At 34.2% G+C, this 27,105-nt stretch overlaps 1 protein-coding gene across 1 annotated transcript in view; it reads left to right on the top strand.

The window, feature by feature from the left end:
- EPHA6 (EPH receptor A6) overlaps positions 1–27,105 on the top strand; it is a 970,410-nt gene that overhangs the window by 618,224 nt on the left and 325,081 nt on the right. The window contains 2 exon segments of the mRNA XM_055129205.1: positions 19,430–19,477; positions 19,905–20,067. Coding sequence (XP_054985180.1) covers positions 19,430–19,477; positions 19,905–20,067 — 211 coding nt within the window.

Here is a 27,105-nt window from a genome sequence, read left to right as displayed (position 1 = left end):
CCCGAGTCCTGATAGTAGAGCCAGACCTTTGTACCTTCCATGACAGTATCCTCAGTGGGCATTTGAACGCCTCACCCAAAATTTCAGTTTCATTGTCGTCTAGGGCATTTTCGCACCCAATCCTCTTTGCTCATTTTTCTCATCTCACCTGCATTATGAAAAGATCTAAATGGTCTCTGCCTACTAGGTCTTTTTCCCTTTTCATTAGATATGTTTTATGCCCATAAATATTTTTACTTTAAGCATTGTCTTAGAATATGAGACAGAAAATCCCAAATTTGCAAAACTATACATTTTTAAACATTATAACCAAATATTCTTTTGAGATACTATGAAATTGAAACTCCTTGGAAGATGATGTCTTTTTTTTAATTTTTAAAATTTTATTGAATCACCATGAGATAGTTACAAACTTTCATGTTTGGATTACAATCTCACAGTGATCGCAATACCACTTCTGGGAATATATGCCAAGGATGCAAAAGAGCATAGTACAAATGATATCTGTACCTGTATATTCATTGCAGCACTGTTCACAATAGCTAAAATATGGAAACAACCCGAGTGCCCTAAAACAGATGACTGGTTAAAGAAACTTTGGTACATCTACACAATGGAATACTATGCAGCTGTTAGGAGAGATGAAGTCATGAAATTTGCTTATAAATGGATAAACATGGAGAGTATCATGCTAAGTGAAATGAGTCAGAAAGAGAGGGACAGACATAGAAGGACTGCACTCATTTGTGGAGTGAAGGGTAGCATCACATGAGGCTGACACCCAAGGACCGTAGATACAAGGGCCAGGGGGACTGTCCCATAGCTGGAAGGAAAATGTCTTAAGTCTTCTTAAGTCAAACCTAATTGCTACCAAATGAAGAAATTATAAAAACATATATATGTGTGTATGTATATGTATGTATATCTGTATACACATATACATATATGTATACATATGTATAGCACTGTAACACTGTCGTCCCATTGTTCATCTGTTTGCTTGAGTGGGCACCAGTAACGTCTTCATTGTGAGACTTGTTGTTACTGTTTTTGGCATATCTAATGTGCCATGGGTAGCTTGCCAGGCTCTGCCCTGTGGGCAGGATACTCTCGGTAGCTTGCTGGGCTCTCCGAGAGGGACGGAGAAATCAAACCCGGGTTGCTGTGTGCAAGGCAAACACCCTACACACTGTGCTATCACTCCAGTATGTATATATATATATGTATATATATATTATACATAACATATGTAATTATACAGTTTGGGGTGATACCTATTGGTATTTGAGGCTTACTCTTGACTCTGTGCTCACAAATCACTACTGGCAATGCTTGTGGGACCTAACAGTACTGGATATCAAACCAAGGTTGGCCACTTGAAAAGCAAGTGACCTACTCACTCTAATATATCTCTGACCTGCACATTCATATTTTTATAGTAAAAAAATGTTATTTTTAATTAAATATGTGTCACTTTTTGCTTTAGTAAATGGAAAAGTGCAGTTTTTTTTCTACATACCCTTTGTTCCTTACTTCCAAAATGCAGACGATGGAAAAGTAATATCCATAGCCAGAGATAATCCCTATAATCATTTGATTAAATAACTTTGCCATTCCAATGTGTAGTTTTATGTATGTCAATGTGAATTTAAAGCAAAAGCACCAGAAAAAAAAAGATAAAAGTAAATATATCTTATTTTACTTGATGTCTTTAAATATTAAATATTTTATATACAAATTAAATTCATTATAAAGTTTCTATACAAACTAGTGAGAAAAGTAAAAGTCTCTGTAGCTTATTGGATATCACAAAAGATTTTTTACTTTGTAAATAACATAATCATAAATATTGTTGTTCGCTTCATTTTTTGATGGGGCACCCCTGAAGAGTTAAGGGCCTTTCCATGTGTTGTGTTTAGGGACAACTCTTAGTGCTACATTTGCGGACAATGTTGGACATCAGGCATTTACGCTTGTCACCATACACTTTGAATGGCCGGTACTGTAAGCTCTGTTCTTCTGGACCCTAGCCTCATTACTTTTATAGTTGCTCTGTAGCACTGTCGTCCCATTGTTCACCACTTTGCTCGAGCGGGCACCAGTAACGTCTCCATCGTGAGACTTGTTACTGTTTTTGGCATATCAAATACTGCACGGATAGATTGCCAAGCTCTGCCGTGCAGAGAGGGATGGAATAATTAAACCTGGGTCCGCTGCGTGCAAGGCAAATGTCCTACCCACTGTGCTATCACTCCAGTCCACATTTATAGTTACAGAAAAAAAATATTAAATGTGATAAATCTAGGAAAAATAGTTCTATTAAACTTATAAACAGAAGAATTTTAGTTCAGAAACCAAGAGGTGACCACATGGGAGTCATATCACAAGTTGAGTCACTAAATATTATGTTGGCAATACATAAAGTATATTTGAAATGTATTCATTCATTTGTCCACTCATTCTAATAGGTTTATCAAGCACTTAGAGGGGAGATACCAAGGTTAGATATTATAAATATGTTTTTGGTTGGGCTAAACCTAAAATTCTGGAACTTACACAAAACAATGAAACTTAAGATTTATTTTCAAGAGCTAGTCATGACAAGATCATATTTAGCTTCAAAATTATGGTTTATTTTTATTCAGAGTAATTAACTAATTCTTTTGGATGGCTACATTCAAATCAAGGAGACTAAATTCATTATTTTAATGAGATAAAGTTTAAATGATTCTCTCCTCATAAAGCATTCATACTGGATATGTTTAAAAATGCATTTGTCTTAATGGTTTCAAAATGTCCTTCCTTGGTACTCTTGTAAGGGATGGAGAGTTAACAGCCTATTATTGTGTACTCCTTACTGAGCTGTTAATAGCTTTACAGTCTTTCAAAGAATACACCTGCTGCTCATAAAAACATTTATGTTGCTACAGAATTTGGCTGTGTTTTAATATTATGCTTTTGCAGTGACCTTGTAGAAACCATACTGATCTGATATTTTAGGGGAGAAAAAATGAAGGTATAATATCTATTCTTTTACATGAGTATATCATTGGAAAATTCTGTAATGATTTTAATTGTAAGGACATTAATATTTTTAAAAGTTTTCCTTTGATGGTTTTAACTTTCTTGATAATTTTAATAGCATTTTCTTTGTTCATACTTTTATTCTTGAAAAGTTTCATGTTTGGAAGAAGACAGTTTACATTCATATGTACGTGTATATTTTAAATAGAAATTGGTTACTTAAATATTATTGGAAATAAAAATTTTTTCATAGGATGATTGGAAGAATAAGAATATTAGAATTAATTTAGGTCATTCTTTTGCTTTTAGTAGTGGTAAATACTTATTCACAATGATAAAATGCAGTTTTAGCTGAGGAAGTATTCTGTAGCCTTCATGGTTGAATGCAATATAAATTAATTGTTTTTGCATAAGTTTCAGTTGGCAAAGGCAAATTGCTCTCAGAACCTGTTTTTGATCCTTTGAGTTCACACAAGGACATTTAAAGACAGCAATTAATGCAATAAATACTTCCATATGCCCCTTCATCTTGATTCAGTGTGTAAATCACAGGAGTTGGATGAATGAAATATGTCTGTCCTTTATAATTTAGTGATGCACAAAGATGTGTGGCTTTCCCTTATCAAGAACGCTTATGGAATTTAATTAGATATGAATTTTATTAGAGAATTATGTCATATTTTTTTAATCTGAACATCTTTAACACCTCCCCATCTTATAAAGAAAACCGTGAAGTACTTTAGAAGACTTACTTCATTTGTTTGTTAGTTCAGTAGCATTTTTTTATTGTTACTATCTACTGAAGAATGGCAAACTGACAGAGAGAGGTAGTTGGCAGATATACACTCTAATCACCTGAAACAAATCACATTCAAGGATATTACAAATCATCATTTTAATCTCAGAATGATGCTGTTGTATCAAGAAAGATATATTCACTCAACTGAGCATGACCTAAAATGCAAGTAACTGACTTGAGGCCCAAAGTAACATACTCAAAGGAAAATCTATCATCTCAAGAGATATCTGGAGGCTAATGCTTTTTTTATATATAAATTTCAAATGAACACAAAGCACATCTAATGCCAGACTCCTGGCTATTTGGCTGACAATTCTTACAAAAATTTTTGACATACAATTTGAACTTAAAATTCTAGATGCCTCATTCATTAAATAATCAATAAAATTCACAGCCAGTAACTTAGAATAGTTCATTATTAAGTACTAATACTATAATACTAAGATGCACAACTGACACACCCAACTATAATAACATTAACAGCAACAATGACCAATGATTAATCTCATACATTTGAAGACATGTTTCTTTTACTGAATATAAAAGTGTACAGTATTTTTACAAATATTATTATTTGATCCATCACAGCAATTTTTGTGAGGTTAAAAGAACTGAGAATTTTTTTTTAATTTTTTGTCTGAGTGCTGTGTGACTCAGTAATTTTATGATGTGCCAAAGATAATCATACATCATCCCCAAAAGATATTCCGTTTCTCAAAATTCTAGTCCAATGCCTTGAATAGTGATGCTATTCAGTTAACCAGTAAATATAGAAGATTCTATTTAAACTTTACCAAAATTTGACATCTCCACGAAAATCTTCAAAAATGTAGAATCAGAGAAATAGTATAGTGGTGAATATAAAAGTGGTGAACATACAAAGAAGGCAATTGCTTAGTATGTAGACAATGCTAGAACTGATCCTTGAGTGCAGGTCAGTGAGCCACCCCACCTCCCTACACACACACAGACATTACCCTCACTCCCCCGCAAAAAAAAAAAATCCTTGAAAAGCACATACTCTCCTAAACACATTATGATAGAAAACTTTCAATTACTTTTCTTTTTCTTTTTCTTTTTGGGTCACACCCAGCGATGCTCAGGGGTTACTTCTGTCTCTGCACTCAGGAATTATTCCTGGCGATGGTCAGGGGACCATATCAGATGCTGGGAATCGAACCCAGGTAGGCTGCATGCAAGGCAAACGCTCTACACGCTGTGCTATCAATCCAGCCCCCAATTTTTTTTAAAAGATGTCAGAAAGATAGTACAGCAGCTAAGACTAGTTAACTGCCTTTTACATGGCTAATCCAGGTTCTATCCCTATATGGTTCCCTGAGCACCGTCATGAGTGATTTCTGAGCACAGAGTCAGGAGTACCTCTGCGATGGCTCCCAAACAAAACAGAATAGCTGTTTTTAATCTATTGTGTTTTAGTTGTTTAGTTTTGTCTTTGATACTTTCTTGACAAATCTGTCATTAATTTCAAATCAAGAATTCATAAATTCTTCCAAAGGACCTAATTATTAGGTATTTAAGGTGATTAAGTACTATGTGTGAAGATAGGTTTGTTCAAATATCATAAATGAAACTAGTGGCCAAAAATTAGATCAATTATCTATTTCATAGAATACTTGAGCTTGAAATGTAAACTAATGTAGACTAATGTTTAATCTGCTAATTCCAGTTACCTATTATTGCATAAAAAACTACCACCAAAATGTGGTGACTTAAAAGTTGGATTTATAAATATTATATCACACAGATCTGTGTCCTGACATTTAAATAGCACACTTCAGGGGCAATGCATCTGTGATCCCCAGTTTCAAAGACCTTGGCTGGGGTAATAAAGCATAGATTAAAGACTGGGAGAATTGGGACTGACCATGCATCATCTCGTCATCATCATCTCTGTGTTCCTGTCCCACTAACTCTCATTCATCCTTCTCTCCCCTACACATCCTCATCTCTCCTATCACCTCAATCTCCAATGCTCTCTTACCTGACTATCTTGGACTGCCGCATTATTTCAAATTAGTCATACTACTGAGATTTTAACACAAAAGCTAAAAAAAAAAAGTAGAAACCGCCAATTTTCTTATGTTCCTATTTTATTCAGCATTCCTAATTTATTTCCCAACTTTATTTCAAGTTCCTACTTCATTGGTCAAATGGGTCATAGTCCAAATCATATTGTAAGGAAAGAAGTATAGACCCCACATTTAAATGAGAGGACTATACAGGAGTTTATAGCTACCTTTAATTTCCCAGACTTCTTGATTTAGACCCAGATAATATTTTTATGTACTTTGTTTCTTCTGGTTTAATCATTGAAAAATAATTATTTTGGGGACCAGGGAAATAGCTCAAAAGGCTGAAATATATGCTTTGCATCTGAACTCTGGAAATGAGTGATCGCCTGAGCATTATTTGTACCCAAGCATCACAAGTGGCATGACCCTAACTATATTATATATATACATATATATACATATTTTTCAGTAGAGGAAATTAGCAAATGTATTAATTTGAATGTGTATGGCATTCCAAGTATTCCAATCCTACTTAATTATATATGGGAAACATTTTAGGATAAAGATGATTATAAAACAACAAAAGAAGTAAACAAAATGAGAAAACTTCAATAGAAACCTTCCAGTTTTTTTTTCTTTTCTGATCAGACACTGGGTTGTGCCAGTATATTTATAATAAGTAAAATAAAATAATGCAAATCAAAGTATTTTTATCAAGTATAAAAATAAGGAGACTTTGGCAAGTTCCAGGCGAAAGAATACATTACTATGACCACCAGCTCCTTGAAGTACAGCTTGCATGAACTATTTGTAGTCAGTTTGCATGAGCTACCTTTCTAATTGTAGTCAAAACAGACTTAACTGTGATGGGGTTATTTTCCATTTACCAGTAACTTAACTTACTGCTTAATCATAGGTAACTTTCTTTTAAAATTTGATTTTAAAGTAAGATTATATGTATAGTAATTAAATAAATAATACACCAACTATTTGATAATGAGCAGGCTTAAATGCTATTTCTGGGAAATGAGCTTGCTTTGCCTTGAGGCTTTTTAACTTCTATTTTAGCACTTTCTGTCTTCATTTGCACATTTTAAAGTTCCTTTGATTTCATACACACATGTATCTATAGTATCTTCAGTAAGCTATTAATTAATAAAATATGTTTAGTAGCATATTAATTTTCTCTGTGATGAAATGTTGCCCAGTTTCTAGTCACAGTATTTTGACAAATCTATTTCTATCATATTTCATTGTAAAGCTCTAGGTATTCGCTTGATGGCATATTTTAATATTACCAGTCTTCTGAGGAAACTCAAAATCGATGAACACATTAATCATTAACTGAAAATATTGAGTTACTTATGTCATAATGGAATGCTTTTCAAGTCAAGATGATATCACTTCTAAAGAAGGTTTAGATCTTTATTTCAGGAGTTGGGAATTTTGTTACTTGTATCCAAAATTAAACTTGTATCTTTGTAGATCAGTTGAACATAGCTTTATTTTTGCTTTAAATAACACAAGTATTCCTGTCATCAAATCACAATTAACACATATAAGCAAATAATAAAATATTCAAGGTCAGCTTTGGTCACAGAAGACATTTAAATGAGAAAGACAAAATAAAAATAAATTTTCAAAAAGTGTTTTCTTTTTTTCTAAATAAAGCTAAGAAACTCTTCTGCTTTATGTATTTATTTTTTTCTTTTAAATACTAGAAGTGGCTTTTAACATATTTGGCCATACTTGGAAAAATATAGCACTCATAGTCACTAATGATAATGTTTATCCAGAGATATTTTTCTATAAAAATTTTCTCACCCCCTACTGTATTCCTAATCTAAGTGAGACTCTACTCATTTACCTCTCTCAGTATCCACTGTCTGATGAAGATTTTTAAGTCCAGAGACACTATGATAGACAGTCTCTTGCATCTACTCTGCTGTTATTTCATTTTCAATGAATCATATTTATTATCATTTCTTTTTCCTATTATCTCAAAATTAGTGGCACTATTAAACTACTGTTTTAATTTTTTAATTTTTTTCCATTTTTAAAATTTGTTAAATTTACATCCTACAATAAGGTAGAACTTATCAAAGCACAATCCATGAATTGCCTTTCTGTTTTTATGTCATTTTAATCACTAATGTTCTGATGATTTAGCATTGGAAATGTTCAATTTCACACCTACAATACCATTTATTTTTAAAAAGTCAACATATGCATTTTAGTATCCCCAAAGATGTTTCAGGTGTTTTTTCTTCTTAGTGACATTGGTTACTAACACCCTAAATTTTATTATAAATTTGCTTTTAATCTAGTTTTATGCAGTTATTTTAGTAATTACCTGATTTGGGGCTGGAGTGATAGCACAGCGGGTAGGGCGTTTGCCTTGCACGCGGCCGACCCGGGTTCGAATCCCAGCATCCCATATGGTCCCCTGAGCACCGCCAGGGGTAATTCCTGAGTGCATGAGCCAGGAATGCCCCCTGTGCATTGCCGGGTGTGACCCAAAAAGAAAAAAAAAAAAAAGAAGTAATTACCTGATTTTTTTTTAATGTTTGGTTTGAACTAGGTATAATCTTGAAATATCCAGGATAAAATCGCTTTATTCATTCTCAATATTAAAATAAATGTTCTTAAATATATTCTTTTTAAGTATGTGCATTTTCTCTTATATATAAAGTATTATTTTTATAACCAAGTTTACATAGGAGTTAAATTTTTATAAAATATCAAAAGTTTTAATGATCAGTGACAAATTTCAAGTGGTCATTTGTACATAATGGATTTTTACAAAAACCATTAAAGAGTTTTCAATTGAAGATGTTTTTTTCTGGGTTAGATATCAAGCTTTAAGCAGCTTATATTTACTTGAAAACCCTTATTAGTATCTATAGAATAATTGAGCATAGAAAAAATCCATACAAAAAAGATTACACAAAGCCATATGAATGAGGTAAAGCAGCATAAATGTTAAGTCACTGTATCACTGTATCACTGTCATCCTGTTCCTCATCAATTTGCTCAAGCGGGCAATAGCAATGTCTCCATTGTGAGACTTGTTACTGTTTTTGGCATTTCGAATGTGTCATTGGTAGCTTGCCAGGCTCTGTCATGCATGCGGGATACTCGCAGTAGCTTGCAGGGCTCTCTGAGAGGGACTGAGGAATCAAACCCAGGTCAGCCATGTGCAAGGCAAATGCCCTACCCACTGTGCTATTGCTCCAGCCCTAAATATAAATATTAAGTCATATATTAAGATATATTTAGGCGCAGATCTATAGTATTTCATTTAAAGCATGCTGTTTTAAATTTTAGTATAAGTAAAATCTTGGATGTTCATGTTGTTCCTAAGAAAACAAGTAAGCTATACTGACATATATTTACATTATAGCTTTGCATTTTGATTATGGAAGTGCTATAAACTATCAAAATATTTTTCTTGTATATCATTTGAATTGTCATTAATTATACAAACTAATTTTAACTTGCTCAAAAATATAGGGCATTTTAAAGCAAAACTTATAGAGCAAAGATTTTATTTTTGTTGTTGTTGTTTTCAGTCATTTGGATATCATGAGAGTCCATAGTATACTGGGGACATTGCATTAACAGTGGATATAAAGAGATTGACAGGACTTCTCACAGCATCTGCAGTGTTCCTTTGAGGCACCAGCCTACTGTAACTGTGAATTAAATGTACCAGCCATTGATAATAGCTCCTAAATGAAACAAATAATGTTATACATTATAGAGCTTCTGTAGCCTGTAAAAAGCTTTCACATGTTATTCTGTTTCAACCTTACTATAAGTCTGACTCTGTGAAATGTTATTAACTTTCTAGTGTTCATAGATGAACTAACAACTAAGATTTCACAGGCCTCATTCTATCACCAGTATTTTTCATAAGTTTCACTATAATAATTTAACTATTTCTCATAACAGTAAATGTAAGCACTGTTTCAAGCAGTTAATTATCTATATGTAAGTCATCCATTTGGAGACAATTCTTTGTGAATGTTTAACTTTAGGTCAATACTCTCTTACCAGTAAGTATATTTCTATGCCATCCTCTACTACTACTCAACACTGAATGTTCAGAAGCTGAATTTAATTTTCATTTTAAGAGAAACAAGATTCACACTGGAAAGAATATAAGAAGAAAAAAGTCATAAAAGCATTTCAAATGATTTGGGGCTGTCTTCTATTTTGGATTACTTGGGATAATCAAGAGTTGATTGTAGTAAATTATAGCCATGGTATACTAAATGATACTTCTCAAAAAATGCAGTCAGAAAGTAGTTGTGTACTTAGAATATCTACTTCCACATTTTTCTTACTTATGCATAATTTATCATTTCATCAGTTATTACCTAAAATACTACAGAACATCTTAGCCACTAGCTAGGAACATCCTACCAACTAGCTTATTAACCCCTCTCTTTCTAAACTACAAACTCAGTGTGCATCAATGAAAGCAATAAAATAAACTTTCTCAGTTACCAGCTGTGCAACCAACTCTAATGACTGTGGAATAATTTTACAATGTACTAGTCAAGGATATAGATCAAGGCTGGATCAATAATACAGGGGGCAGATCTCATGCTGTACACATAGCCAACCTGAGTTTGATCTCCAGAACCCACCATATATTGTTTCTGAGCAGTGCACCCCCCGACCCCACCGGATACCATCATGAGTTAGCCCTGAGCACTGATCCAAGAATAATTCCTGAGCAGCACCAGGAGTAACTGCCCCCCACCACCAAAAAAAAAAAAAAAGACTACAGAACAGCCCAGTCTCAGGAAAGTGGCAACCAGGAATGCTAAATATATTCAACTTCAATTCTGTTTCTTTCTCTGTATCTTCTGGAGAACCTTTTTATCAGTTCAGTTGCCCAGTTTGCTCTTATATGTGGGGGAAATAAACCTGTAGATGCCAGCTTCATTTTGCCCTTTTGGTGTGGTGATCTTAATTCCCGTCACATAAAATGGCATAGTGAAATTGTACAAGGTTTACGGTGCTTGCATTACACTCAGCAGACCTCAGTTTGATTCCTGGCAGCATACGGTCTCTAAACATCCTGACATCCTGACCGTTGGTTGGGAGATCTCCTCCAATCACGCCCCATATGGGAGACCTCCCAAATATCCATTCCCACCAAAATAAGAAGTTACTTAGTATGAGCTGGAAACCTACTTGTTTGGGGGTCCTACAGGAGAGCAACAGTTGCAACATTCTAGTCTCTGGTCATATATGAAGATACATATTGACACAAACTAGAAAAGGACATGTTTAGAACATATAAAATTATACAATCTCTGCAGCATTCTGCAAATATATATATATATATATAATGAAGAAAAATAGAATACAAACTCTCCATCACAGCCCTAAAAAATATTTTTGTAAATGTAAAACGTTTTCTAGTGAAGAGCATATGCAAGCAAATGTAAAGTATATAAAAATAAAAGATATTCAAAATCACCTATATGCTAATCTGTATTGTCTGATCAATGAGAGAAAAAAAAGGAATGAAGAAATATAAAATAAAAATATAAAATTAAATCTAATATTACTAAGTCAAAAAGTCTATTCAATTGAAAATTCAAAATTTATTACTTCAAATGACTTAATAAAATAAATAAGATTATCTATTAGGAGAAAAATGTTATTTGTGGGGTGAGTTTTTAACAGTACAAGAAAATTAGATGTAATGTTATATCAGTAATATATCACTGTATCACTGTCATCCCGTTGTTCACCTATTTACTGAGTGGGCGTCAGTAACATCTCCATTTGTCCCAACCCTGAGATCTTAGCCACCTCTCCTTACTCATCTTTCCCAACAATTAGATACTATTTCAGGGTCAGTGGAATGAAACCAGTTATTGTTACTGTTTTTGGCATATCAAATACACCACGGGGAGCTTGCCAGGCCTCTGGCGGAGTTGGAGGGGATACTCTAAGTAGCTTGCCAGGCTCTCCAAGGGGAATATATATATATATTCCCCCACTTAATATATATATATAAAGTGGGGGGATACTCTAAGTAGCTTGCCAGGCGGAATACCGAGAGTATTCCGCCTGCATGGCAGAGCCTGGCAAGCTATCTGTGGCATATTTGACATGCCAAAAACAGTAACAATGGGTCTCATTCCCCTGACCCTGAAAGAGCCTCGTATCATTGGGAAAAATGATTAAGGAGAGGCTGCTAAAATCTCAGGGCTGGGAGGAATAGAGATATTACTGGTGTCCGCTCGAGTAAATTGACAAACAATGGGATGACAGTGATACAGTGATACTCTAAAACCAGGAGTAGAGAGACAGTACGGGTGGTAAGGTGCTTGCCTTGCACTGCAAAGTGTAGTTTGCACTCCCTATGGTCCTCTGAGCATTACAGTGATCCCTCAGCACAGAGCCAGGAATAAGTCCAGCCCTGAGCACTACAGAATGTGGGGTGGTGTAATAGGTGGAGAGAGGGGGCAGGTCAAGCAGTTCACCAAAAAGGCCATCCAATTAATCAATTAAAAAGTGCAAAAAAGCTGAGAGGTACAAGCTTACAATGTTGTGATTTCTGGCAGATATTTCTCTGGACTTAGTTACTAAAATACTAAAATACAGAAATCCAAAACCTGCAGCTGCTAGTGCGGCCTCTCAACCTCATATCTCTTCATTCTCAGCAATGGAAATCAAATTATCAAATGCTTTCTTTTCAGCAGGTCGACTTTAGGGCAGAGAAACTCCAAATCAATAATAGTGAATTTTTTGTTGAAATATTGAATGTAATCAAAGTAAAGTGAAAGTAAAGTGAAATTTACCAGTTACACATGCGGGGTGGGGGGCTGGGGAGGTTGGGGGGAGGGGGAGGTATACCGTGATTCTTGGTGGTGGAATATGTGCACTGGTGAAGGGATGGGTGTTTGAGCATTGTATAACTGAGACTTTAACCTGAAAGCTTTGTAACTTTCCACATGGTGATTCAGTAAAAGAATTTTTAAAAAAAAGTGCAAAATTATGTAATGACAAAGAAAAAAATCGAGAACCACAAAAGATACTATTATATCTTCACAATATCAATATCAATAATCAATACAGTATCAATAGTGATACAACAAATATAGTGGTTAATTTTATTTTAATCTCTAAAACTTAACAAGTATTTCTGAATATAAGATAAAGTAATTTATAAGATTGTCATATGCCTAGCTCCAGAATGATCTATTTTGATTGCTTCAAGTAACAGATAATTCTCATCTTGTATAATGTATTAAACTACATTTTTTAAAATCAAAGTTTTAGAAGCCAGAGAGATAGTACAGTCGGTAGCATATTTGCCTTGTAAGTGGCCAACCCTGATAAGAACCCCAGCACCATATGGCCCTGACCTTGCCAGGACTAGCCCCTAAGCATAAACCCTGAACACTGCCAGGTGTGGCTCAAGAAAACAAAATAAAAGTCTCACAGTGTATTTTCTAAATATTACCAAATCCAAATATCATAAACAAATTGATAATACAAAAGCAAAGAAAATTCTAGGTTAGACCATTTACAATCATTTTAAATTTTGTGAAGACTTGTCTTTTACAGAGAAGCAAATTTATATGTTCACATTAATAATCAGAGTATTTAAATGTGAAAATAAAGCTGTGAAAAATCTTGGAAATTTTTAACCAGGAAGAAGATAAATATCACTTTCCAGGCAGAGCATATCCTTTTATGCCGTATGAAATAAAGTCCACCAGATTTAGTGTCTCTCTCTTTTGAGAACTTATTGTTTAATGCTTCTAAGACCTAATATGCAACCGTCCTTTCCCTGGAGTCCGGTGAAATACTTCTTTTGTTCAAGTAAAATATTTTATAAATATTTCAGTGAATAAGACTGGAGCAATAGCGTAGCAGGTAGGGCATTTGCCTTGCACGTAGCCTACCTGGGTTCTATTCCTCTGCCCCTCTCGAGAGCCCGGCAAGCTACCGAGACTATCCCGCCCGCACAGCAGAGCCTGGCAAGCTACCCATAGCATATTTGATATACCAAAAACAATAACAACAAGTCTGACAATGGAGATGTTACTGATGCCCGCTCAAGCAAATAGTTAACAATGGGACAACAGTGCTACAGTGCTTCAATGAATATTTTTATAAACAATTTTGTTTAGACAACAAGATAAAGTTCAACCTTTCAAACAATGTTTCTAGGCTATGCTACTCTTGATTTTTCAGGAAAAAAATAGTTCTCTGTATGTAATAAATTGCATTCTAAATGTTCTCTTAATTAGTTTGGTTTTAAGAAGATTCCTGTGATAATACCTTCATGCAGAATTATTATCCTTGATGAATTTGTACTTGTGTGTGTGCTTACATAAATGACAGGGAGGCAGAATGATAAACACATTGTAAAGAAAGACAATGGATAAAAATTACTAGCACAGCCATTACCATCCACTTTTAAAACGTTTTTCTCTGAATTCTATAACTTCAGTGATAATAGAATAAGAGCTTTGAGCATTTATTTTAGAAAAATCCTAATAAATTATTGTGGTAGTACAGTTTTAATTTTTAAGTTGTTGTTGATAATTTTAACCTTGTGTGACTTACAAAGATAAAAGGAAATCCAACAGTTCTTTATTACTGTTCTGTGAATAAAACTATTCAGGGTAAGTTCATACATCAAAAATTCTAGAAAAAAATCTTCTAGACCTCATCAAGCAAATTTTATTCCCAACCCTGAACAAGAATATTTTATGTTCCTGCAAGACTGGGTGAGTTATAAACCTCCTGTCTTTCCTGGAATCTGTATATAAAACATAATATTAGAAGACAATGAAAATAAAGTCAGAAATCATGTGCATGCTAACCTTATTAGAAAATAAATTTATCTTAGAAATAACTAGCTAAAATTGTCAATGATGAGAATTGTTTCTGTCATTGAGGAACTATTCATATAAAATTATTTTAATATCATTAAATCATTGCTCTTTCGCTAACAGGCAGTCTTAAATTTAAAGCTATTTTCAATGGTTAGCTTATCAGGAGCACTTTAGTTCAAATTCTGATCTATAAATATAGTTGTCTGGTACGTATTTGCCTAAGCTGGGTACAATGAGCTAGCACAACTTCAAAATAGCCACTGACTAGCTATGTGACTTTTACTTTTAAGTCATATATTTGGGGGGCCAGTTTAATCAGATGCTAAGTGAAAAAGATATTAACTGTTCATCTTGCATCATCATATTATTATGAGAATCACATTAGAATATATGTGAAGGCATTGCATGAACTAGTTATCCTCTAAAAAAATAGTTCACTACATATATTTCAATCAATATACAACTATATAATCCAATTAATTAAAAAAAAATTAAAACCCAAAGATAACATCTTATAGAAATCTCACTAGACCCCAAAACTGTTTTGGTGGGGGTTTGTGTTTAGGTCACACCAAGCTATTCTCAGGGCTTATTCCTGCCTGTGCATTCGAAGTTCACTTCTGGAGGTGCCCAGGGAAGCATATGGGGTGCTGGGGATCAAACCTCGATTGGCTACATGCAAGACAATCACCCTGCCCATTGTACTATATCTCTGATCCCAATTGCTATTGAGAAATAACAAACCAGCTAACAGATGACTAACCACTTTGTAGGTCTATTGAATAGACTTCCATTAGTGTGAATGGAAAACGCAAAAATTAGATGAAGTGATGAAAATGATTCACAGGATAAAGGAGACTTATAATTTGCATAATATTAATTGCATATTGCCTAGGGTATAACTATGTTGATTATGTAAGTTTGATCTATGAGTGCCCTAGACCTTTTACACAAAGTGGCAATTCAATAAATCACCATAGAATGAATTTTCTATGTGAAAAAAAATTAAAGTTTTAAACGTGTGTTTACTAATATCCATCATCAGAATAGGGCCAGATCAAGTGCAAGATAGGAGAATTTCAACCCAGAATTCACTTTATTCTGCTTCTTTTATCTTAGGGTATGTTACCTTGGATTGTAGAAGCTGCAACTTCTACATATGGACTGAGCACCTAGCTTATTAAAGCGTTTTACAACATTAAAATATACAGATTAAATGCAAATAGTCTCAACCATAGGAAGAACATCTGTTTTAATTACCATGAGATGTTGGCACTATAGAGATAAAGGTATATTCACCAGAAAGCCTTGATTCTCATCAGCAGGGAGGAGCAGTTTGATCCCCAGCATCCCATATGGTCCCCTGAGCACCACCAGGAGTAATTCCTGAGTGCAGAGCCAGGAGTAACCCCTGTGCATCGCCGGGTGTGACCCAAAAAAAAAGCAAAAAAGAATTAAAAACTTTAATTTAAAAATAAATTAAATGTGCATATTCAGTTTGACAATGTACAGTGTGTACATATTTGGTTCTGAACTATATTTTAATGTCTGTGGATACAAATCTATAAAATAGAAATTGTACATATAATTATTTATTTTAAGAAATACTTTTAAGAAATACTATCGATAACAATATACTAGATCACTGTGAATAAATGGTTTTTAATCACATTTTGTGCTGTTTTCTGTACTTTGCCACTGAAAGGTAATGAAATGAGCAATTTTTCTTTTAGTTGACAGACATTAATGAAGATGACCAATGCTGTCAGCAATGTGTGGTCACTGTACTACTCAGTGTCCTGTGTGCTTTGCAACCAATGTGTTTATGCTTTTGGATATTTTATGCTATTTTTATTTCCTGATAATCTGTCAAGGCCTATAAAAGTATACAAATATTAATCCTAGATCAACCACAAATAATTTAAAAATCACATAGTTTGAAAGTAATAAAGATATTAATCTCTAATGCATATATCATATGAAAACTTTTATAAGTAGCATAATACCTAGAATAGACATGAATTATATATTTGTAAAATATAGTATGACTGAATGAATTAAGCAAGAATTCTAATGACATGCAAGAAGTTAGAAGATAACAATTAACACAAAGAATGTAAATGAAAGAAAGCAATGTACTCTAAAATCAAATACTAAGTGGAATAGAAGACAAACAAGTAAATAAAATAAAAAGTTGCTTCAAATCTTTGAAGTCTTTTATAAAAAAATATAAAATAAGTAATCCTAAGAATGAGAGGCATAGCTAATAGTTTAGCAAAGATGAAAAGCTTATCAGAGTTTTATTGATAATAGAATACTTTAGCATAGCTGTAGGTGTGGGTGTGCCTGTGCCTGTGTGTGTATGTGTGAAATTCTACTCTGTACAAAATTCCAGATTTCTGCATATGCCCTATTCAAGCATGTTCAGACTTCAACTTGCCAGGATGTCTAACAAGCTCTCCATGGCTCTGTGGCTAAGCAGAGCTTCACCTGAAGACAGCTATTTTGAATTGATAGTTGATATGTCAGCAGAAAGGCAATTAGCCAGAGTTCTGGGACAGTAGTGCCCTATAATTATCATGGGTAAGTTCTAACTTAGTTTCTCAAGAGAATGAGGTATCAGGAGAGAGGGCTAAATTCTCATGACTATTTTCTGCACTTTCTTCCTTGACATGCTGAGAGGTGGCAAAACAGAAGATAAACCAACAGTACCACACTGGTGTATTTTAGGCAAGGGAAGGTGTTTTCTTGTGTAAAACTGTTCTTATCTGGACAATTTAAAGTCCAGATTATAAATAATCAGAATTCTATAATCACATATTGGCCCTTTATATTTGCACATCATATCTGCATACTATTACTATCACTGCATATAGCTACAGATACATGCCTTACATATGCAGCAGAAATGAAGCCTGTTTGCAAAATGTGCCCTTTATTTACTGCTGTAATTTTGCTGATAAGAATTTACTATTTAAGAGTTTTGACTGAAGCAATGAAGATATGATCAGGGATTATTCTGTGACCATTCTAAGCATAAATTTTGTTAAATTTTCTCCTTAATATAATGTTAAACTCCTTTTTTTCCTAGTGTTAAAATTCTTCTCTAAGTCATCATTACGTATTTCAAAACACCAAAGAAAATACTTAAAAATTCTTATATTGCTGAAAATTCTATAAATAGGGAGATTTAACAATCCAGTATTTTGCAAATTTCTACCTGAAACAGTATCATTTCTTCTGACCGTAAACATCTTTTTCTCCACTGTATGTGTCTCAAGCCCTTTAATTGTGAAGGTTTTCATCTTTGAATGCATCTTGATTTTGGTTTTAGCGGATGATTAGCCACCAACAATGATGATATAGACTTTATTTCTTTAGATGTTTATGCTAGATGAATATGTTCTTTCTAGTCTTCAGATTACTTGAAAATAGATATTAGTTGAAATTCTTCTGTTTTGTCTTTTTTTATTTAAACTGGCATTGTTGACTCATTTTTCCCTGGTGCTTCATGTTTAATAAACAGTTCTATTTAGGGTAGAGATGGCAAATTCAATTCTTCACCTAGACACAGAATAACCATGTAGCATATAAAGTTCTGACAAATAAGGCTATAAAGTTTAAAAATGATCTTTAAAATAAAGATCGTTTTCCTCAAAAATAGCTTAAGGGAAATGATTTTCAGAGTTCTAAATCTTAAAGCAACCCCACCAAATAAATGCAGTTTGACATATTCTACATTTATATTTATATTTATAACTTCATTTGTGAGTCTGGAATGTCTCCTGATCAACAGAAATTTTCAATTGGAGGCTAAATGAACTCTTATTTGAATACTATAGACAGAACTTATGCATCAAATGAGTGATTCAGTGAATGGCCTTGAAATGGAAATGGCTGGGTGGACACCCATGCCTTGCCTCTCCACCTTCCCATTTGTACCTTAGAGGGGACAATTAGTTAAAGAGCTGCTGACCTAATGTCAGCTATGAATTTCAAACAATAGTTAATAGAAATACATTTTCCCAGACACCTTGGTAAAATATCATAATAAAATTACTGAATAATAATATAAAACAGGAATCTATCTCCAGCAGTCTAGTGTGGACCGTCACTTGTGCACACAAGTGAAATAAATGATTCTATTCTGAGGTGAAGGTAATGTTCTACTTTAAAGAACCTGACTTACTAAACCATTCCTCTCTCTCTCTCTCTCTCTCTCTCTCTCTCTCTCTCGCATACACACACACACACACACACACACACACACACACACACACACACACACACACCAACAACTCTATTTCCTGTTAGCGAGGAGAGGGAGTTTTGGGCAGGTAATTGCAGGCCCTGGGAACCAGGCCTCTAGGCCTGCCTCAGATTCCTCAGGTGTAGCAAGTCTGTCATAACTTTCTGTGTCTTTGAAGCTCTTTCTTGGGGAGAAAAGTTTAAAATCTAGCTCACAATCACCATGCAATGTATACATCTTTAATAATAAAAAAAAATTAACGGTACTATTTAGGAAAGGTGTCAATTTTCCCTTAAGTGAAAATTTTCATGTAATGCCTTAATTCGACACCATTTAAATGATTAATATTGGGTAGTCGCTAAGTTTTGGAAGAAAGTCATGGATTCTGCATACAAGGCTTTCAAACTTTAAAATGCCATTAATTTCTGTTTCCTCTCACCCACAGGCCTACCCACGGATAGCGCCGGCATTTGGGCACTACCTGCGGGTAGAAGTGAGTAGCGGGCATTTGAATTCTCCTACTCCTGCTCCTTGCACTTCCCTGCTGTGACCCAATATGATGCGCCCATTTTGCTGTGGAAACAGCTGCCATTCTGTCTAAATGCCCTTCTTAGCATTGGATCAACACTCCAAATCACCACCACCATTTCTTAGCATTGGATCAACACTTTAAATCACCAAAAATACAAGTGCAGTTCATAGATGATTGAGCATAATAAATTTTCAAGTCAAGATCATGTCATGTACATCATAAGGATAAATGAATGAATGCTAAATTATGAAAAAACATGCTTTTATGCCTCTTTGTGATCAAAATATGGATATTCATCTCCTAATTTATCAACTTGACTTTGGACTACCTGTCAGAAAAGAATATAATAATTCTGCTTCTCTTCTCTTCTCCTCTTTTCTATCCTCAGGAACATGACCAGCTAACCTATTCCTCCACAAGGTCCAAGGCCCCGAGTGTCATCATCACAGGTCTCAAGCCAGCCACCAAGTACATATTTCATATACGAGTGAGGACTGCAACCGGATACAGTGGCTACAGTCAGAAGTTTGAATTTGAAACAGGAGATGAAAGTAAGTTTCTCCCAAAGACCTAAGATGTTCAATTCGTACCATTTCATTTTAAAAAAACTTTAATTACACTGTTCCCAAATTTTAATATAGTCTCATCAAACAGGAATTTTTCTGTCCTTGTGGATATACTTAGTGCTTAGTCATTTCAGCTACTGTTTGGTACTGTCATTAAATATTTCCATGAAATGCCTCGATCCAACACAATTATAATGTGATCTAATATGTCTCTTTATGAAGAATTCATTACTAGTGCTATAATGTAGGAAATCTCAGTGGGTCATGTAAGTGTAATTGTTTGCCAGTCTTGGCACTATGATGTAATACTAATGAAAACCTGGAAGAGCATGAAGCTATGATTAAGTAATTTTAGCAGCTACTTCAAAATTATGCAGCTTTGGCTTGTTATCTCAGATCAATAAAACCAGTGATTGGGAGACAAACTGGAATAAAAGGTACTTACAAGGTTAAATATGGATACTTGGGTTTAATTAGAAGCTAAAATTGATTTTATAGCCACATATATTTTTTAAATGGCAGATGAAAAAAACAAGGTGTCTGAATCTCATGTAGTAACTGCGGCATTAAGTAATATTCATCCCAAAGCCAGCTTTGGCATCATATTCCTTTTACACTGTTATAAAACTATGTTAAGGGGCCGGAGCGATAACACAGCAGGTAGGGCATTTGCCTTGCACGCGGCAGACCCAGGTTTGCTTCCCAGCATCCTATATGGGCCCCGAGCACAATCAGGAGTGCAAAGTCAGGAGTAACCTCTGTGCATCACCAGGTGTGACCCAAAAAGCAAAAACAAAAGAAAACCATGTTAATGCTATCTTGTAAGGATAATAAGGGTGGAGTTTGCTATGTACTTGTGTAAGAAAATTTTCAAACATATAAGTATAGTAAAAGTCTGTTAAATACATTTAAGAATTTATTAATAAGAATGTTGGTATAAGAGATAATACAGTGGGGAAGGCCTTGCCTTGGACTTGGCTGAACTGATTTGCTTCCCAGGCACCCCCTATGCTGGGTGTGATCCCTGAGCACAGAGCTAGGACAAGGCCCTGGAGATATTCCAATATTAGCTCCCAAGACAGAAAAAAATAGTAAATTTAGTTCAATAATAGTAGCTACATTTGTTGAGCCTCTAATAAATGCCAGACATCATATGAAGTATTTTATTATTTATTATTGCCTTGTTTAAAGAGTTCCTACTAAATGAGAATCATATTGTTTCCTTAATTTTGCTTACGGTAAATCAGAAACCATGAGAATTTAAGCAATTTTAGCCAGATCAGTGTAACTGGTAAGGAGTTAAGTTAAAATTAAAACTAAGGGCTATCTTCTTCTACACTCATAACTACTATATAATTCTCTTATCTGAATTTTAAATTAGTACTGGTAATAACACTAATTTAGCAGTATAGCTTTCCTAATGTGTGTGGCTAAATCACTCACTCAAAGTGAAATTACTTGGATTTTTACTTTTTTGGGTGGGATGGGCACTCCCAGCGGTGCTTAGGGCTTACACTGTGCTCAGGGATCACTCCTGGTGGCCTTGAGGGATCACTTGGGCTGCCTGATGAGCCTTATGGAAAGCAAACACCTTACCCACTGTGCTATCTCTCTGCCCCAGATTTTTACTTTGAAAGAGTCTTGTTGCTAGTATCTAATTGATGAATGGTAGTCATCTATAATATATTCTTTATTGAGATTTTATCTAAATATATAGTAGATAAGCACTGACGTAATTAAGAAGGCATACAACTTATGGAGAAATAAATTAATAAATAAAAAGAATACTTATAACTTGGTATGTAATATCAGTGATCAATATTTATAATATTTATAATCCTATAGAGACTGTTGGCTTCTCAAGATAGAGATGAGATAATTGAGAGTAGAATATACTTATTATAGAATATTAATATAATCAAAACAACATAAAAATATTCAACTATGCCTCCTGCTATTATTTCTTTGTACATTTGTCAAGATACAACCTAAATGCAAAGCCCAGCATGTAATTCAAGGAAAGTTTAGACAAGGGAAGAACTCTGTCATTGTCTTGTCTGAATGGTATGTCTTCCATACCTGCATCTTATTCTTTTTTCTTCATAGAAAAAGTACCTAAATTTTTTAGTTGACATTTATATTTTTCAGTATGACATCATTTAATTAGAAATACACTCTCATATAAACTCATATGGTTAAATAGATAAATCTAGATAATTTATTTGTGTTCATCTGGGATTCCTAGACAAGGAAGCATAATCTAAAAAAATTAATTTTGAGCCAAATTAAAAAAAAAAAACTTTACTTGGGCTTAAGTCTAAATTTCAAGCCATTATAATGTCAGGACTAAATTTCTCTCAGAAGTTATTTGTATGTAGTCTGATTCCCTTCAAAGTAAGGTACCCTGTGATGCAATGCAATATATTTATTCATTTAATAAAAGTATATCATTAATATGCTAGCATGTACCATTTCTATGTGAGGCTTTGGAAAAGAAAGAAGTAATAATAAGAACTACATACTTTACCTGCACACCATTAATAATCTAGATTTGTATGAGGAAAATTGAAAACTTAAAACTTGAAAGATTGCATTGCATGTACTAGTATAAAGACATACAGAAACCGTTGTGAGAACAGAGACCCTGATTCAGCACAAAAGGGTCTTGACTGCTAGGGGATGAGGAACTGGGACTCATTCTTGAAAGGTGTTGTAAAGGAATAGAAAAGGCTCTGATGCCTGAGCTAGCATAAAACAACAAAGAATTTGATTGACTTAAAACAGAAGGCCCAGCAGATAAAACTGGTGAGAACTAAAGGCAGAATGTTAGATAGGAGCCAGGGAAGGCACTCTTTTGATTATACTATAGATATTCAACTTTTTAAAGATATGGGGATTCATGGGAAACATTTTTATTTCAGTGTGAAGTTTTCCATATCTACCATCTGTAATTGGACATTTGGGATGTTGCATATTTTGGTTATTGTAAATGGCATGCAATGAACATTAAATGCACAAATTTGGTGGAACTTTCCAGTGGTCCTGGGAGTAAGTAAGCACAGTTCTACCTATTTGACATCTTAACTCTGCCCCTCTTCTGTTTTAATGCTGACATCTCATATGCTTACATATGAGTATGTAAGTATAGGCATTAACATCATTTATTGAGAATGTCTATTCTATATTGGTACTTTTATTAGGAAGTATAATTGACCCCCCCTTTAGATTTTAGAATATATTTTATAATGTATTTAACATAATTACAAAAGTCACAGAATCAGTAGTAAGAAGTTAGGAATATATAAATACCCCATGTATATCTTCTTGAAAGATAGATAGGTATTAAAACTAGGAATTTTCTCAAGATAGAAATAAAAATTATATCATGCCTTGAAGTGTCGAGTTCACATACAGAAGTAGGTTAAGTTCATTCTTTTCTGAGTTATAAAAATCACTGTATCATTGTATCACTGTCATCCCATTGTTCATCGATTTGTTCGAGCAGGTGCTAGTAATGTCTTCCTTTGTCCCTGTCACTAGCTAGTGTAGCCTGATGACGTCAACTCGCTCCAGGAACAAGGAGAGCTTACTTGTTCTTACTACTTTTGGCTTATGTTGTTCTTACTACTTTTGGCATATCAAATACATCATGGGTAGCTTGCAAGGCCCTGCTGTGCAGGGAAAAAATAAATGAATAAATAAATAAATAAAAATAGACTTATAGAAATAAAAAATAAAATTTTAATACATTTATGTTTGTTATTTCTGTATATTTTCTAAAGAATATTTTCCTCTCATTGATTAAATGGGCTGGAGCGATAGCACAGCAAGTAGGGCATTTGCCTTGCACGTGGCCAACCCGGGTTCGATTCCTCTGCCCCTCTCGGAGAGCTCGGCAAGCTACCAAGAGTATCTCGCCCCCACAGCAGAGCCTGGCAAGCTTCCCGTGGTGTCTTCGATATGCCAAAAACAATAACAACAAGTCTCACATGGAGATGTTACTGGTGCCCACTCGAGCAATTTGATGAGCAACAAGATGACAATGACAGTGACAGTGACAGTGATTGATTAAATGAGCATTAAAAATTAAGTTATTGACAAAATATATTAATATCAGTTATATTAAAATTATGGTCAATAATAGTTCTGCACTGTCTGTAGCACTGTCGTACCATTGTTCATCAATTTGCTTGAGCAGGCACCAGCAACGTCTCCATTGTGAGACTTGTTACTGTTTTTGGCATATCAAATACACCACAGGTAGCTTGCCAGGCTCTGCCATGCAGGCAGGATTCTATAGCTTTCTGGGCTCTCTGAGAGGGACATAGGAATCAAACCTGGGTCGGCCACATGCAAGGCAAACGCCCTACCCTCTGTGCTATCACTCCAGTCCAACACAAAAGCAAATACTATAAATCTCATTTACATGTGTAATCCTAAAAACAACCCAACCAAGCTCTTGAATACAGAGAACCGATTGGCACTGCCAGAGGAATATCCTTAAAATATTTTAATAATTTTAATGATGATATGTTAAAAGTACATTTATAGAAGAATAAAGATAAGAAAGTCAAATACTTGTCTTCATTTATAATGTAGGAATAATACAATAGATGTATATATGAGTAACACAACACAATTTGTACGTGTATTTTTTTTTTGCTTTTTGGGTCACACCTGGCGATGCACAGGGGTTACTCCTGGCTCATGCACTCAGGAATCACTCCTGGCGGTGGTCAGGGGACCATATGGGATGCTGGGAATCGAACCCGGGTCGACCGTGTGCAAGGCAAACACCTTACCCGCTGTGCTATCGCTCCAGCCCCATACGTGCATTTTTAAAGCCTAAACTCATATGCCATACTAAACTTCAGCCAAGTTGAACTTTTTACTTAAATATTAAAAAAACTTGTGATGATATCACAGAGAGCAACCTAGAGCTCAAATGAAATTTTTTTCTAAAACAATGGTATTTTACATACAGTAATAGGCAATTTATCTCTTGTGTTGCTTTAATCCTTATCCAAATGTCCCAGAAGAATTAATACCTTGCCAACATGTGAATAACACGTTCCTTTTCCTTAAAAGACTAATTATGCCTTAAAATTTAACAACATGTAAATTAAGGTGTAGTGAGAATTGTATCTGTCAACATTTTAAAATGTATTATTTATAAAAAGTTCTAATGATAGACTAAAGTTATATCACATAATCCAGCCACACAGAAATCATCATGATCAACATTAAACAATTAATTATGAAACCACAGTGAATATTTAAAATAGAATCTTATCATGTTTTATACATTTATACAAAAGTTATATACCTCCAAATGAATTAACTCACTTAATTATTTTGATATCTATAATATTTAACTATTCGGTATGGTTTTACATTAAAGTTACCTGTTAAATTCTAATAATTTATAGATAGAAAGCGATCCTGAAAATTTAAGGGCAAGACTGTGTCTCTGGTTCTTTCTTTCTTAACCTATTATCTGCTTTCATTTGACTAATTTTTCTACACACTGCTGTGTAGACTTAAAAAAGTACATTTTCTATTTTCTACTAAATAAAATTTGAGTTACACAATACTTTCAAATCTTCTTACCATCTAAGCATATTAAAGTAATTTCTGCACCACATCCTGCTAATTAACATACACTTTGGAAAAAAATAGATGGATGCTTCATAAACAAAATTTTATGATCTTTATCATTTCTAAGCTTTGTTTATGACACTTATTCAACAAGAATAATAAAATACCTGTCAATGACAACTGTGAAAAGGAGGAAACTAGGTCATATTCTTGAATTGTTCATGACCAATCCAGCAATAAAATCATCATTCTTTCCTCAGGGACAAGGAACATCTTGCCTACTAGGCCGTATTAAGCCCATGAAATTGTGTGGTTTTGCCCTGGTATATGAAAGAACAGATTCTGTGTTTTCATTGGTTGTTTATAGTTCCATTTGCCTACTCTCTATGGTCTAATTATGTCATAAATTACTAAAGATCCCTTGGAAGTTAGAAAGTCCCCATCACTACAATATTTTATTGAATAAGGACTTAATTCTTTGCAAAATGATTAACTCTTTGTGGTTAAGAAATGTGGCATTTTTGTCTCACAAAGTATCTTGCACATAGTTTCAACGTACTATTTCTCAAATATACTAAACATATCATTTTCAAATAGCTAATATCTGAAAATTGTTTGTTGCCTCTCAGTCTCAAGAGAAAAAAATCAAAGATTTCTATTTGCCACAAGTAGATAATATTGCTTGCTTTATTTCAAGCATTATTCTGTCTTTGGTTTGAATTGCATTAAAAATGCCTCATGAGCTGGGGGAGAAGGCAGATAGAATAGAGAAAGAATCACTAAGTCAATAATGGTTGGAGGGATCCTTTTGGATAGAAGATAGGTGCTGAAAGTTGATAAAGGACCAAATGTGATAGCTTCTCAGTATCTATATTGCAAACCATAATGCCCAAAAGTAGAAAGAGAATATGGCGGAAAATTGTCTGCCAGAGGATCGGGGGACGGTTGGAATGGGGAGGAGGGGAGAACTGGGGACATTGGTGATGGAAAATGTGCACTGGTGGAGGGATGGGTGTTTGATCATTGTATGATTGAAACTCACACATGAAAACTTTGTAATTGTATCTCACGGTGATTCAAGTTAAAAAAAAGGAAACGATATACTTGATTTTAAGTTCCAATAAATTGTTAAATACGAAATTTGGGGGTATTTTTGGTAAACTTAACTGATTTTATTTTTCTATATATTGTTCTAACATATTTTCTTCCTAAACTCCTTTTAAAAATATTCTATTACATTTGATCCAGTCTATTAGTTGAAACACAATCTGTACTGCTTCAGTTACTTTGGATAAAATTAGCCACATCATTATTAACAACAGCTAGAAATTTGGGGATAATTATTAATGGTGAAACATGAAGCAGAAAGAGAACCAGTTGACCCTTGTGGAGTAATAAAAAAGTTAATTAATCAAGCAGGAGGCA

Source organism: Sorex araneus, chromosome 2, assembly GCF_027595985.1.
Source record: "Sorex araneus isolate mSorAra2 chromosome 2, mSorAra2.pri, whole genome shotgun sequence".
NCBI lineage: Eukaryota > Metazoa > Chordata > Mammalia > Eulipotyphla > Soricidae > Sorex > Sorex araneus.
This window is presented reverse-complemented; position numbering and strand designations above follow the sequence as displayed.